Source organism: Pyxicephalus adspersus, chromosome 6, assembly GCF_032062135.1.
Source record: "Pyxicephalus adspersus chromosome 6, UCB_Pads_2.0, whole genome shotgun sequence".
In the NCBI taxonomy this organism is placed as follows: domain Eukaryota; kingdom Metazoa; phylum Chordata; class Amphibia; order Anura; family Pyxicephalidae; genus Pyxicephalus; species Pyxicephalus adspersus.
The window spans coordinates 32,023,809-32,040,616 of record NC_092863.1 but is presented as its reverse complement, the minus strand read 5'-3'; the positions used below and the strand labels follow the sequence as shown (position 1 = coordinate 32,040,616).

At 34.0% G+C, this 16,808-nt stretch overlaps 1 gene segment (V, D, J or C); it reads left to right on the top strand.

The window, feature by feature from the left end:
• Window positions 1-3,339: 3,339 nt before the first annotated feature.
• On the top strand, window positions 3,340-15,488 carry LOC140333457 (Ig heavy chain C region-like). The segment is given in 6 exon segments: window positions 3,340-3,380; window positions 3,913-3,994; window positions 10,622-10,918; window positions 11,890-12,207; window positions 12,673-12,990; window positions 14,886-15,488. Coding segments are annotated over 4 exon segments (1,077 nt in total).
• The last annotated feature ends 1,320 nt before the right edge of the window (window positions 15,489-16,808 follow it).

The window sequence follows — 16,808 nt, the reverse complement described above, 5'->3', positions numbered from 1 at the left end:
TAGGCTTTACTAAGGTGAATAGGTAAAGAGGGGGATTTTTAACTTACTTGGTGGTACACAAGAGCTGTTGAGTATGATATGAACGGCAAAGTTGAGATGGTTTTGATACAGGGTTGCAGGTACATAATACATTAACGCAGTTGAGGTATCTAGTATAAGTAAAAAGTATGATAAATATATAAGGAAATATCCTAATGAAAAAAAGCTATTCTAGCAAGCATCAGAATAAAGGTTTTTATAAACACCTTCTGTCATAATGTTTCCCAAAGGGACCATTGGATACTGCTGGTTCTGAGGCAGTGGTGGTACCAAAATCATTATAGTCCCAAGGGGGAAGGGTTCTAAAACACAAGTGTAAATTATAAGGGGTTCCTAAAATAGGGTACATAATAGAAAAAGAAATATGCAACTTACTTACTTGTATATTCAAAGAGGAAGAAATAAATAAAAAAGTTTTTTAGCTATTTGGCTGAATTGGTATAGATGTGAACCTAAGAAATATAACAAAAAGAGAATACTTTTTGTTAGAAGCTACTCAGTAATTAAGCAAAAAAAGTTTATATAAAATGAATAAAACATTCTTACTTGTTGGATTATTTAAAAGGGAAGAACAAGGCAGGATTGCAGCAGTCAGCTTCCAAAGGAACTGATTTGCCGGTCTCCTGCAAATTTAGGCAATTTGCCAGCATCTCTTTACTGGGACTGTGCTAGGTGACATTCAAGGTGTTGCAATGGGCACCAAATGTGCTCCAATCTATGCAAACCTTTACCTGGGAGATTTGGAATAAACAACTCTTTAAGAGACCTTTAAGAGACAGGATCTCATAAACAACAAAACCTCAAGACAAAACTAGGATAATCACTACCATCAACAAGCAACACAGAACTATTTCTAAAATCTTATTTAGGCATTGGGGGATCTCTTTATTAGATAATATTCAGGGTCATGATTGCATAAGGGGGAAATATATTAACACTAAGCTTTCAAAACATATTTAAATCCCAACCTTAAGAAAAATTTTATTAAAGTAAATAATAACTAGCCAAGCACTTTGTGATATAGATCTCACTTGAATACTCTGCCTTCTGCAGACTCACCACTAAATACCAAACAACATACTACATAAATAAAATGTAATGCTGCTGTTCTCAGCAGCATTGAGGGAGTGCCTACAAAAGTAAGAAAAAAGAGCCAGTGGTATCAGTCAACTAGACTAAAGCAGTAAAATCAATGCATGCAAACATTTTAAAAAATAAGAAAATGGGATCTTTAGAACTTGAAAGTGTCTCTAAAATATAATTGTCTATTAAGTTTTTATCAAGTCTCTAACAATTTATATAGAAATCTGTAAAGACCTATAGCATATTCATATTCTCTGATCATCTCCTAAAATAAAATAAATAACACCCTTTAAATATTGATTTTGGTAAGATAAGGATTTGACACGAAGATAAAAGTAATAAAACAAAATTAGAAACCTTAAAAACATATAGAATTTGCTGAATACTATTATAGCGTCTGATATTGATTTTCTGAAATATGATATCTTGGAAGGTAAAAAAAGAAAAATAAGAGACAATAAGATCTGAACAATTCAGAAAGTATAAACAGTTACAGCATTGTAATTAAAATATAATTTATTATGCATTCATTTAAAAATAATTAAGTACATAATAATAAGTAATGTCTTATTATTACTTATTAATTTTTATTACTCTACTACTTTTCAACTATTTTGTGTTTTTTAGTTGATCTTTTATTGTGCACTCACTAGGTTGGAGGATTGTAAGGGATCAAGATGCTGCACTATTGTTATGATGTCCAATTAAAATAATTATAAATCTATTGTTCAAAAAATTTAAAATCAGGCAGGTTCTATCCTGTAGGGACTGGCGATGTACTTGCAATAAATTAACCTTACCTGCCTGATTGCACTTTTTGTAAATACAGTCATTTGTCCCCATTCCATTATGGGTGCCACTATCTTTTTCTGTCTTCTTTTCCTTGTTTCACGTAACTTCATTCAGTCTCATAATTTCTCTGACCCTGCTTAAACATAAAAATAAACCTTTTACATGGGTTCCTCCGGGGTCCTGCCCGTCCGTGCTCATCCTCAGGCCGCCTCCTCTTCCTCTGATCTTAAGCCGGTGAGTGCAGTGACATAACTGTATTGAATCCAATACAAAGTAATCCTTTTATAATATACAGTTGGATCTCGCCTATCTGGCTTGTCACTACCCGAGCTCTGTACTATCCGGCCTAGTACGGAGGCCAGAAAAAAAATCTTTATTCAAAAATGAATACTCAAACTTTGAACTCAAAAATGAACTCAAAAATTGGAGCAGTGCAGGCGGATATCTGCTGCATTGCTCCTGCATGGTGCACTTTGAGACGTCCCTGATGCCTGCTTTCCGGAACTGTGAGCAGATGTCCACAGGTGCAGTGAGAGGAACAGTGCCCGTGTGTGGAGGTGAGTACTGTACTTTATTAATGGAACTCCAGACTATCCGTCTTTTTTGTTATTTGGCCTACCTTGCTGCCACATTAGGAGGGAAAATATATATTATGTATTTTCTTAGTGTATGATCAGTAAAGATGTGGCCAAGTTCTTTATTTAATTAGTAAATGCCTAATATTCAGGTATAGTACTCAAAGCTAAAGAACTAAAAATCAAAACAGCAAATAGTCTGGTTAAAATATCCCAGATTGCTATTACAAATAAAACATATGTTCAAGTGGAAAACTGAATATTGATTTAACAATGTTTAAATTAAAAAGTGAAAGACAGTGACTGACCACCCATGTACACTTTATATTTCCACACTTGGATGTCAATGCAGCACATCTACAGCAAAAGTTCAACAATATTGATTGCTAAAGGACCACAATTACTTTCCCAATATTGCAAATATCTGCCTCTGTTATAGCAAGCAGCCCTGATGTTGAGATGCACTAGACAGCTAGATTTTTGAAGAACATTCTGAAGCTTGTCAGAATGCTTCCCTTTATCAATTACATATAAGCGTTAAAATGTTTCATTTCAGTAATGATAGATGTATTCTAAGCATTCACAAGAATTACATTGTAAAAGCCAGAATGCAAAAAATGTGGTTTACCATATTTGGTGATAACAAGATTCAACAGGATTTAGTTTAGAGATTACACTAAATATGTAATGTACATTTGTTAAAAAGAAAAACTGACAAGTGTTAAAAAAACAGACAAGGTGTGTAATAATTAAACAGGATGTGTCGTGTCTGACCTGGTGTGGTGCTTTTGTATTTACTTAAAATTATTAGACATTGAGCTCCTTTTACCATATGGGTTCAGGTGAAGCATTGATTCATGTAAGGTACAAGGACAAGATCACTAAATAATGGTAAGCCTTTAAATCATATTATTTATTTAGGAAATTCTTTTTTTTTTAGTTTTATTCTTGTAACTACCATCACGCATCCAAATAATGCCCACCAACTGGGAGGCAATGCCGTACATTGGTTTTGCTGCTAATCTTCCAGACATATTGAGGACAATTTTTGGAGGAGCCAATTAACCTAACTACATGTTTTTGGATGTGTGGGTGGAAACCATAAAAACCCCTGTGATCACAAGAAAACATGCAAACTTTGTACATGTTGTGTCTAGGTCAAGATTCAAGCCCCATAAATTGTATTACTTTTTGATTAAATCCTTATGTCTTACTTATTTCATTCATCAGTAATGTTGTCCTACTAACGTATGCCATTATTATTTACATTAGGTCTAGGAAGTTCCTAGATTATATCTCAATTACTCATGAGTACAAATTTCAAAATCATTGTAATATAAATGATTGGTCATTAACCCAAAATAATGTTTTTAGTTTGACCACAAAAATATAAGTATAAATTTAATTCTTTTAATGTCTATAGGTCAAAGAATACATTGAAGAGCTGATCTCTGAAAAGAATAGGTGACCTAATAGGAATTTGGCAACAGAAGAATCCACTTAATGTGAGTATATTTTGTGGACAAATATCAACATCAAAGTAAGAAACAATGTACAATGTAATGTCAGGTTTATAATTATGTATATCTACTATGCTTTTATTTAGAGAATATATGGTTTATTTTTAGTTTATGCTGGTTATAGGGTTGCATTCTCCAGTTTGGTAGTATTTATATTCTCCTATTTTATGAGTGTGTGTTTGGAGTGCAGTTGGTTTGGAAGTGGGACCAAATATTAAAAACATTTTTGGTAACCAAACATTTAGATTTGTAAAAATAAAAAGGCACCTTAACACAATCTTCCATCTTAAGTCCTTAAGGCATTTCAATTTTTAGTATTCATGGTTTACCTAGAAAACCTAGCGTCAGAATCAAATGGGTTATATGTTTACACAAAGTCCTGGTTTGTGACAGTAACAAAAGTTGATAGTGGAACCATTTTGACTGTATGTACTGTGCACTTTTTTAATGCATAAATAGGGTTATCAGAATGATGCTGAATTTCAACAGAGCTGCCTACAAAAATTGATACAGGCATACAAACGTTGGTTAGTAGAACATTTCAAAAGCCCTTCTAGGAAGGGAAATGTAAAATATAAGGTTACTAGGGATAAAACATGTATTAAAACAGTATCTAGTAGATCTATATAGAAAATCCCCTGCACAAATAGGTATGGCGTTGCATGTTAAGATATATCATGAATAGCTGGAAATACAGGTATAGAGAAATAGGGGCTTAACCTTTTGCTAAGATCCAAATTTGCTCAAAGATTTTTCAGATTCCCAAATGCCATTTTAACCATTTGGAATCCCATATGACTTAAATTACGCAAGCTGCTGAAACAAAAGTAAGCTGTGGTTTTAGTGAAAGTAGAATAGGCTACCAGTGTAATCATCAGAAGATACATTTGAAGCTAATGTACACCTTAAACAAATGTACTGATCCATAACATGAAAGCTGAGTGCAGGCATGCCAGATTACAATGAAAGCCATGTATAGAATAAACTATGTGGATCATAGTTGTATTTAGTCCATGCTGTTAGGCCACTAAAGTTATAAGAATGGTGGGAAGCAGGGATATATGAGATTGCAAACCAAAATATGGGTCAATAGCCTACACTCCTGGCTTGTTTTAAAATTATAATTATATGATCTTGTTTACTGGAGCAAATAATATCATGACAAGCCATAACTTTTTGAAAAAAAGAAACACCAAAAGTAGGCTGTAGCACAGTGCAACACTTGTCAAATGTATAGAGAACACTGATAGCTATGATGGTAGTCATAAATGCAGGGGAAAGAATTAATGTAGCCATACCATGGCAGGATATAAATTATGGTTATTGAAGAAATGAAGACTAGAATTAAATAAAACATTTGCTGAAACAAACACTGGAGTAAAAGAATGATTTGTAAGGAGAGGAGGAGGTCTACTGTCCTAGGCTATACCATGCTGTATCACACTAGACACTGCAATCAGCACAAAATCGTAATTGAATCATTACTCAAATACAGTTCAATAGAGCCGAAATAGCATACCAAGACATAACACTATGTGTACCCATGTTGTAAGCAATAAGCAAGAATAGAGGGTAAACACACAAGTATAAAGCTGTATTCTATAATTTTACCAAAGCAAACAATATTTAGCACAGGAATAGAAATGTATCTAGTTTTCAGGAACATAAAAATGCTCTGTAAACCAAGATTAGCACAAAAACGTTCATTTAGCAAAACAAAAAAGTAAACCAGAATATAAACATAAATTAGGTATGTAAGGTGCAGCTTAATGTACTATATATAGGTATAGCAGCACTATATGGAGGTGTAAATCATTTAATTCCCCCCAAGTTTAAGATTAGTTCTAAAAATGAATCAAATATATCAGCAAATATGACACTGGCTGTGATTGCAGCTGTGGTTAGCTTGGAAATGAATTGATATGACTAAAGTAGGAATACTATAGCATGCCATAGTAAAAAAAAAAACAGGCATACAGTAGAATTTTACATTGTAAATGCTCATAAATAAACAAATAGAAAATCAACACAAGCAGGATAGGATAAAATGTATAAATGCAGATCTCAATGTAAATATTATATTACATGTTATAGCTTATGTAAATCAGAGCATGTATGCATACATTCACACTGTGACTTGCAATGTAAGCAAACATGGGTTTAACCAAGTAAAATGCACTGCCAGTCAGAGAGAAAATAGATTTATCAGTAAATGGAATATTAAATATATACTATGGAAGATACAGATTTTTGGAACAAGAAAAGGAGTAAAAAATGCTTTGTGAGAAAACACGGAGTTCTGGAAGAAAGCTGCAGGGTTTGCTCTTGCTATGCTATGGCCAGCTATACTAATATGGAAAATCCACTCACAAAGCGAACAGTGCATTGTCAGATTAGAATAAAAACGTTGTGATCATAGGTTATAAAAAGTACAGTATGTCCTGAATGTCATGATGAAGGTAGATGGTGCAAAGCAATACAAAGCTTCCAATTATACCTTATTAAATATATGGAGAAGTCAGAATAGCAATAGAATAGTGCATTGCTCGCCAGAACATAGGTCAGAAAATGGAGAGTTGTATATATATCATGGCAGGTTATAGCTTATTTTAATATATGTAAGAATAAAACAATGCATTTTAGTATAGCATGGGGTCAGAAGCATGGGGTCAGAGTACAGATGTGCTAGCTATATATCATCAATGCAAACAGGGTAATTAGTACAGTAATAGAAAAACAACTGGGACAGAACCATGTGTAGAATAGTTACTGTACATTTACAATGAGATGCTATAGCTTATTGGAAAAAGCATAGAAGCCAAACAATGCATCATAATTTTTGTTGGAGGAATGGGTGCAGGAAATAGTTTAGGTGCCCTATTGAAGGGAAACCAGAAATGTTAGTGAAGAGTTATATGTAACACCTTATTAAACAAAAACTCTAAAAACTGAGTACAGAAATTACACAAATCACTAAAAGCCCAGATGGTATCAGAACTGTGGGTATCTAGCAAGAAATAGGAATACCATAGATGGCTATAGTTTACTACCCAGGAAAAAAAGATAATAAATTCAAGCCAGCATGTAAATGAAAACCATATTGTAAATACAGGGCTTGTAGTCATATGGTAGTAGGCTAAAAATCACTGAAATGGATGGGAAACCCAATACCATGATAGATATGTAAACTGTACATTATTAAAGAATAATGAACAGTTCTGGCTAGCTTTATCTGTTTGGGACCAAGACAATAGTAAAAGCAAGTGTGCCAGGTAAGTACATATAACCTGTAATCTGGAAATCCAAATGTTGGGCCTTACTGTACACCCTAAATGCTGCATGTGCTGTATGTAGCTACCCAACTAGAGCTATAATTCAGTAAAATGAACTTTGTACTAATAATGTCTGTAACTTCAATAGAATTTGCATGATACAGTGGTGGTGTAAGGCTGCATGGAGGGTTAGGAATGCATAAAAAATTAGGTTCATCAATCAAGTTTATGCTGATCAGTGAAAAAATTCTGTATACCAGTGTCTCTCTGCCTGAAGTATGTGGAGTCCAGGGGGTAGAGCATGTGAACTGGTAAGCTATACTTTGCACAGCCACCAGTTTACTAACTGCAGTGCCAGCAAAGACGGGGCATCTGAGCTGCTGCTGACATGGCATGATTAATAAGAGGTCCAAGTAGTACCTGGCAATTTTATTGTAGTTCAGACAAAGTCTTGGCACTATATTCTAATAAAGGAGATTTTGCACTGAGACATATGTGTCTGAATGTATTGCTTGTGGCAAGCAATTAAAGCATATTTTGTTGATACCAGGAGTGTGGCATATGTGTGTTATGTATCCAACAGGAAGGTTTTAGTTCTATTATACCATACTTCTTTTGGGAAATGTACTACTTGGTGGGTCTTCCCTAGGACTATCTACGCCAAAGGGTGCACTTTCTGTCTTAAAAATATAAAGGCATAGATAGTCTTATAGAAGACCTACTAAAGAGTAACTTTGCCAAAAAATGTTGAGTATGTTTTCTACATACCAGTAAAAAAACTATTAAGTAAAATACAAAACAATAGGGGCACCTTGTAGTCTCAGCTACATATGATGATGCAACAAAGCATTAGAAGGATAAGCTTAAATTAACTTTCAGCCAGAAATATACGTTAGGACCATTTGAGACCAGTAGTAATCCGCAAAATTCAGCAGTGGGCTCAATCACAGTCCCAACCTCGTCTATTCAAGTGAATAGGAGAGGTTGGGACCGGTATATTGCAGCACAGTTCCCAAATGCAACATGTCAATTTTGCCCATATGATTGTTGTCTGAATATCTGCTCCATAGCCATGTTCAAAACTTGCTTCCCACTGTCTAGTTTGCCTCTCTTGGCTGCAAAGTACTTTGCTGTGTGTCCAGGAGCTGCCACCTGCACAATTTGATGCTGCAGGTCTAAGGGCTCTAAGTTTCTGATATTGTTTTACATGAACTGAAGTAGGGTCCTTGTAGGATGTAATGTCTGATTCAAATTAAAAAGCCTATTAAAATATATATACAGTAGTATGGTATAGTATGTATAGTATAGTACATGAATGAATTTGCAGTAAGAGTTACAATACCGGGCTTAGCAAAAAGCCCAGATGCCATCATGCTAACATCACAATTTTAATTTACCTAAAAGAAGCAGTTATACTTGTTTTAAAACTGGTGTAAATAAAAAAGATGATGATAACTCTAACAATTAAGAAGTTATTTGCTTTTCCTCATTCAATTAAAATGAAGCAATAGATTATATTTCAACACTGGAAAAAAACTCATAAATGCATCTCAAGGTCATCACATTTGTTACAGACCATACCCCTAATCTAAAATGAAAAATCAAAGTGTGAATAATACAAGTATAATAAAAAACACAAAATGATATAAAATACAAGTGAATAATACTTGTAAATCAGCACAGCCCTGGTTCCCAATTTAGGACAAGCAAAGGTTGAGCATTTGAAATGGTTTACATATATTTACATATATGATTCCTGTGATAAATGTGAAAAATTAAGACTGTCTCCTATTTAAAAAAAAAACAGGATCCTTAGGTTTGTAATTAAACTAGTGTTGAAGAAATACTTTAAATGAACTGAAACCAGTGTAGCATTTTTTAGTATTTCTGAATAGAAGCTTTGGAAATGAATGCATACCTGAGGATTACAAAGGTATAGACAAACCAAATTCAGAAGACTTGCAAGAATATGAATTCAATACATCTAAAATAAATAATTGCTATAAACTATTGCTTGTGAGCATATATTTTAGGATTTATATATACATATACATATTTATATACACGAGGGTCTTTAAAATGTACACACTCTTTAAAGTATGTTTAGCCAAAATTATAATAAAAGTAATAAAAGTAGTTTTAAACAGAGCAGGTAAGTGTTTAAACCCCCCTCAGGAGAACTTCTTGTTCTAAAGAGATCACTAGAGTGAACAAAAGTTTCAGTTTACAGGTGCCTGATTGGAGGATTTTCATTCACCTAATGCTCTGATGACAACTCAGAATGTTGTCATTTGAGTTGTCTTACTGGCAGTGATCATCGGGATATATAAAAGAGGTAAGTTTACCTAAAAGTGACACTTAAAAACATGAGAAGGTAACCCTTACAATAAAAGACTGCATTGCAAACAGTTTAATACATACAGATGTTAACTGGTAGGTAAAATTATAAAAAAATGTCTTCCAATATACTAACGGCATATGTTCCCGTTTTTCTAATTTTATCTCTTTAGCTGGTATAAAGAATGGCACATTTATCTTTTGCAGTATGTACGGTGGCTTCAGAAAGTATTCAGACCCCCTTCCCCTTTTTCAGTTTTGTTACGTTGCAGGCTGATGCTACAATCTCTTAAATTATCATTATTCTGCATTGCCTATAATGACACTACCCCATATTGACAACATTAAAACAGAATTTTATTTTGGTATAAAGAAAAAAAAACTAAAATATTACATTTACATAAGTATTTAGACCTTTTACAACAACATTTGAAATTTAGCTCATTGATTGGAGTCCACCTGTAGTAAATAAAATTGATTGGACATAATTTGGAAAGACACACCTCTCTATAGAAGACCTCATAGCTGACAATGCATATCAGACCATAATGTCAAAAGAATTGTCTGCAGAGCTCAGAGACAGGATGGTTGCAAAGCACAGATGTGGAGAAGGCTAAGTTTTTTTGATGCACTCAAGGTTCCAAAGAGCACAATGGCTTCCATAATTCTCAAATTGAAGACGTTTGTTACAACCGAGGTTCCTCCAAGAGCTGTTCACCTGCCGGATATGAGCAATCATACGCAAAAAGACTCAAGGCTGTATTGCCTGCCAAAGGGGCTCCAACTAAGTACTAAATTAACTTGTCTAAAGTTTTGTTTTTACTTTGTCATTATGGGGTATTTAGTGTAAATTAAAGAGAAACAAAATGTGAAGTGAATCTGATTACTTTCTGAAGCCGAAAATTATTGGTTGTTAGCAATGTCTTTTCCCTGTTTGCAGTTTTTAGAACAAAAGCATTTCTTAATATTTAACATCTAAATAATTGTTTTTTTTAATCAACAGCTGAACAAAGCGCTCCAAATGTTTTTCCTCTGTTACCTTGCTGTGACTCATTGCCCTCATCAGAGATCACCATTGGGTGCTTGTCCTATGGCTACCTTCCTGAACCCATAGAAGTCACTTGGAATTCAGGCTCCATAACTGCTGAAATTAAGAACCTTCCAGGAGTATTTACTGCAAAAGGAAACTACATGTCAACCAGTCTTCTGACTGTTTCTGAATCTGAATTTAATAGTAACAAATACACATGCCATGTGGAACACAAGGCGACCAATGAGAAAATCAACAAGAATATACCAGGTACATGAAAATCCATTTCTTCTACCAATAGTGTAGTCTTGACTTTACTGTTATCATCAAACATCATATTTAACAGCTAAACTTCAGCTTTATGTTAAGTTGCAATTTTGTATAGGCTCCTCTCCTATACAGAGTTTTCTCCCAGTTCTATTTCAGTTAATAATTTCACTGCAGGAAGTCAAACAGAGGCTGTCTCGGTTTCTCTCTGAAGAACATCTAGCATCATCCAGCCCTTTCCTCTCCAGCCTGACAGTCCCTAGCTTGCCCCTTCCCAGGGTTTTCAACCATGGAGGCATAACAGTCTCTGTAGACTTTACCAGTTTCCTGTTATCAGTAAACAATGAACAGTACCATGCCAGTACCTCCCACCAGCCTTGGTCTGTCTTTGTTACAAAGAGAAGCATACAAACCCTTTGGCTTGGTTTAATAAAGTTCTCCAAGAGTGGAAAAGATAAAACTATCATGGGAGAACCTGGGTAAACCAGCAAACCTATTCCAGGTTGGATCAGCCATTTTCTCCCACAATCTTCTCCAGTCTTGGTGAGTCAGACCCAAAGTGTGTACTGTATCAAGATGATTAGGTAGAGGGAAGAAGAAATCTGGGAAGGAATTATTAAACAGATTAAATGCCAACCTAAAATTATCCAGTACAAGCGTAAATTTTATCTTTTTCTGTGTATGGTATTAATATATAATAAAGGTCAAAGGTATTGTTCTGCAAACATTGTGTATTTAATTTATGTATTGAAATCTACATTCTATGTTATTCTCCTTGAGGGTCCTCTTTCCCTTCTAAATATGGCTGCTCTAGGCCTCAGTATATTTGACCTTTTCAAAAGTCCAGGTCTGGTATTTTTTAGTAAAAAAATCAACCAACGCCTAATAATTGTTAATAATTTCACTAATATTCTCAAAAATGTGTAAATGTAAAATAATTGACTTGTTTAGTAACGTATTATTTTTCTTTTCAGCATGTCCACCTAAATTCAGAGCACCCACTGTGACCATTATGCAATCATCTTGTGGAATTAATGGTTCCATTGACCTTGTTTGTCTCATAAGTGAATACACACCAAACTATATAACAATAAAGTGGTCTAAGAAAGGAGAGGCAATTTCTAATCTTCCTTTAAAAAACAATCACTACAATAACAGCCAAGGAAGCTTTACATCTTCAAGAGTACTTACTATTCCCAAGGAGGACTGGAATGATGGAGTGGTTTACACTTGTAAGGTGAATCATCCAGAAACATCAACCATAAATGAAAAAAATATAAGCAAATGTTCAGGTAAGAATTACATGTTCTACTGTAAACAGACTGTGGTATTATTAAAACAAAAATGAGCATATTCATATTTCATAAGAATGGAGAGCATTGCTGCATATGAACCACAGTGAAACATTTATTTTGCTTCTTATTTCATTGCCTAAGTCTAGATTAAATTCCATTTTGCTGTTGTATATCAGTAAGACAGCTTTTGAAAATGGCATTAATATACTGTATGATGCCTAGGAGGTTATTTTCTTGTAACGTTATAATACATTTAATTCTTTTACACTTATACAAAGCTTTATTGGGCCGGAGAAAAACAGATCATTACTTAAATGAGCAAGACTAACTTAATACTGTTAAATATTGGTAAATATAAATATTGCTAAATATAATGCTTTAAGATCATATCATTGTGTTTTGCATACTATTAGCTATAGGTAAGTATTAATATATTACACTAACTGTGACTTTTATTTTCAGAGCAATTGGCTTCCCAACCAAAGATTGAACTTCATCGTCCTTCAACAAAAGACTTGCTGAAAAATAAAAATCCCAAACTTATTTGTGAGGTGTCAAAATTACCCTCTACAGAATCGTTAAACATCAAGTGGAAACGCAGTGATGGCAAAACAGCTCAGAGTGAGATCTCTAAACCAATACCAAGCTATCATGGAACGTACACTGTTAAAAGTACCCTGAATATTAGTAATAAGGACTGGGAGGATAGAATATCTTTTACCTGCATTGCTGAACACAGCAGTTTTCAACACTCCATAGAAAAATCAATAAAACAAGGAGGTACAAATATTTTTTATTATCAAATGTATGTGTTTGTATCATTAAAAAAAGTTTCTGTTCAAAAGGGATCAAAATAAAAGTGTGGCATATGGTAAATTAATGGAAAAGGCACCTAGTTTAACACTGCAAGTTACATTTAAAAAATGTGGCAGCAAGAGTGGAAATTTGGTTTGCTGTTTTTTCTTTTTGTTTTGTTTTTTTCTGTTTTTATTAGTTTTTAAAGCTTATCTGCAGACAAAAATTCCATCCTGGCCCTCACAAACATATTAAAAAAGAAAAAACTATTCAAAGCCCTCTTTACAATTACTTAAATTCACCTTTATCTAACCCTCATAGCTTTTTGGGGAGTCAATCAAAAAACATCAATCATCAACTGTTTAAACTATATAGCTTCCCTTGTTCTTTCAAAAATGTTTTGACTAGAGTAAAGTTGTAAAGTGAACCTTTTGGCTTACTTTTCATTTTAAAGAATCCTTTGGTCCATGGAGCCAGCATCTCCAGGTACTCCAGGCTCCAGATTGTTACTATGGTTGCAACTGCAACTGCAGCCAAATTAGAAAGTAAATTGAGCTCAGAGTCAATTTAAAGAAAAATAACATTGCAATTCATTTCTATATTTATGGTTGTCAGGGTAAAAAAAAAAACAAAAGCCAAGGAAATATAAATTATTATTTGGTGCCTTTCTGTTACTTTTTTATGTCTATTTTCCACTTTTTCTCTCTGTTGTTTACAGTACTCAGTAGCTCAGTTTGAATAATTGCAGTGATTCATCCCTCATCAATTAGGTCTGCATATTCATCTTCCTAATACCTTGTACAGCTTCATACTTATTCTCCTAACTGAGTAAATGTTTACTTGCCTGAGAAAATATGAAATTGCCATTAATCATACGGTTATTTGCAAATAACCTCCCTAGCAGTAACCCCGAGTGTGACTCGGGGTAGAAAAAAGTTGCTACAAGTGGTAACCCCGAGTCACACTCGGGGTTGGAACACCTAGGGGAGGTTAGTAAATAGAGCACTTACCTAAACAGTCCAGCGCTGCGATCTCCGTCTCTTTTCTTCTTCCTACTTCTGCATCCTCTGAGTCACCCGGGGAGTTCCCGGTGACATTGGTGCCTGTGTACATCCCGGCCGGGCGGGGCGTGAAATTCAAAATCAATGTATTGACAAAATAACTGTATTGAGTGCAATACATTGGATTTCTATATGTAAAAGCAGTACATTGTTTGCAAGAACATTTATTTTACAGTATATATAATAGTATGATTTAATATGTATTTTTTTAATTAATATTTTTTTTTTTTAATTCATTCAATTTAATTTTGTTTTAAATGACTTTGTGTTTCAAACTTTATTATACTCATACTATTATATTATACTGTAAAATACATTTTCATGAAAAACAATGTACCGCTTTTAGACATATAAAACCGGAAAGAAATGAACCGCTAGGGAGGTTAACCAGCAAAAATGTATCTAGAACAATGCACCTACTCTATCCTACTTTCCTAATAACAAATTGTAAAACATGTTTAGTTACCAAAAATGTATATATTATCTTAGTAGTTATATTTACTTACCTGAGAAAATATGGTATTCCCATTTTATTTTATTTGCATGGCAAGTCCTGCTTCTTTAACTATTTTTACACAACTGTATTTAATTTAAAAAAATACTTAATTAATTCCTGCATTGATTTTCTATAATTGATAACAAAAAAAACTCACCAAGGTAAGCTAGACCTGATTGTAAGGACTAGTGAATGCAGTTTTAAAAAGTTATCAAAAATAAACCCTAAAATAAGACTAATCTTTTTATACAAAAGTGAAAGTTGATCATGCATATGGTTACAGAGATGTACTTGATATTTATGTAACTATTTTTTCACTACAGATCAACTGAAAGAGCCATCAATTTACTTGTTTCCACCATCATCCGAGGAATTTACTAACATTGATTTAGTGGGTATTACCTGCCTGTTCACAGGCTTCAGTCATCCGGATATATATGTCGAATGGAGAAGGAATAATGTTGTCGCAAGGGAAGAATACTACCTAAACACCGAGCCAACACTGACTGATGATAATAAAACCTATATTATGTACAGCAGATTCCTTGTTCATAAATCAGATTGGATAAGGGGAGCAACATTTACTTGCTCTGGAGGACTTCGACTTCTTTCATCTAAAGACATAAGCAAATTCAGGGCTAAATGTGCGTACTAGCTTCCATATCTAGAGTTGTTTCATTAGTTTTCTCTCTCAAAAGGTTACCTACAAAGTATGTTATCACTTGATGGATGGTCTGTCTCCATCAATCTGTAGTGTTTAGAGAATGTTTAGGAGAATGTTAAGCCAAAGCAGCTTTCACAATCAGTCATATATATTAAGAAGAAATGTTATTTTCATTACTCATATCAGTATTGACAATACCTTTTTATGTCTAGGCAATCTCTCTGTTATACACCTTTGCTCAATAAACCTTTGTAAAACTTTATGTTACTAGCTCAGTCTGTCTGTCTCGATGTAACTAGCATTCTGATTAGGCAATGTGAAATTTACCCTCACTTCCTGTCCCAGAACACAATGTTTTATCAGGCAGTAAGTTAGAACTCTCAAACAGCAACACAACACCAAAAAATTACTATAATACAAAAAGGAATGCTTATCTTCAGTAGACTTGAGAAAAAATATAACCACTGTAACAATTTTGTAACAATCTTTTGAATTTTTCTTCTGATGAAGTATTGATTACTGCCATTGAATCACATGGACCTAGATTCTACATCAGAGCATGTTTTAGTGAATATCAGAAATACTGCATTATAAATAGAGCTTTAACCAGAGCCAGAATTCCTATAAAGCCAACCTAGGCCATGACCTAGGATGCTATAGTAACCAGAGGCGGCATTAGTTCGGCAATTACTTAGGAATGGGAAGATGTATGGTCCTAAAGATGATGTATTAGGAAGATGTCTTGTATATACCTTGACTGTCACATGATTTTTTTTAGAAAAAAGCATTGAAGAGTTAATTAGGTTCAAGGAAGGTTAGCAGCTACGTCTAACTGACAGGACACATGTATGCTTTTTGGTTCAGAAATGATAAGCAGATAGCAAATAGCAATAATTGACAGGCCATCACTGTACAATATCACAAGCTCTTGGTCTAGGGGAGAAAAAAGTATGAATTCTGCCCCCAACTGAGTTCCAGATAGCAGTAAGAATGTTAAAATCCTTCCCCCCCTTTTGCAAAAGCGAGAAACATTTTTTTAGCTTGACATAAACCAGTTTATTAACAAAACTCATTTTTTAAATTGAATTCAAATGGTAAGCTGTTGAAATACTGGGGGAGACTTGTGTGAATCTTGTGTGCAAACATTTAAAGTGGACCCCAATGTGTATAATTGTGTGCATTTTAATAGTGCATTGCTATTTTCAACTTTTAATAATAATAAATAATAAGCATTTTAAAGTTTTTTTTAAAGTTAGTAATATTAAATCTTAAGTAAAAGGTTGCCCTTACCAGAAACATAGAGATTTGTTACATATGCAGGAATATAATATGAAAGGAAATGGCATAACATTGAGAAACTTAGTTATTACTCAAATATACACATATGTTTTAAAGGGTTTGTAGGACATCTACCATATTCAGGACATTGTGTCCAAGTTTGAACAAAGTAAAAGAAAGTTTGACTTGGCCATAAGTATAACAAGAAATTAAACATATACCCTAAGTGGTTGCAATGGCCAAAGATGAGTGTGATATAACCCCAAAAAGCAGGGGAATGAGCTGTGACTGGAAGCTTAACTTG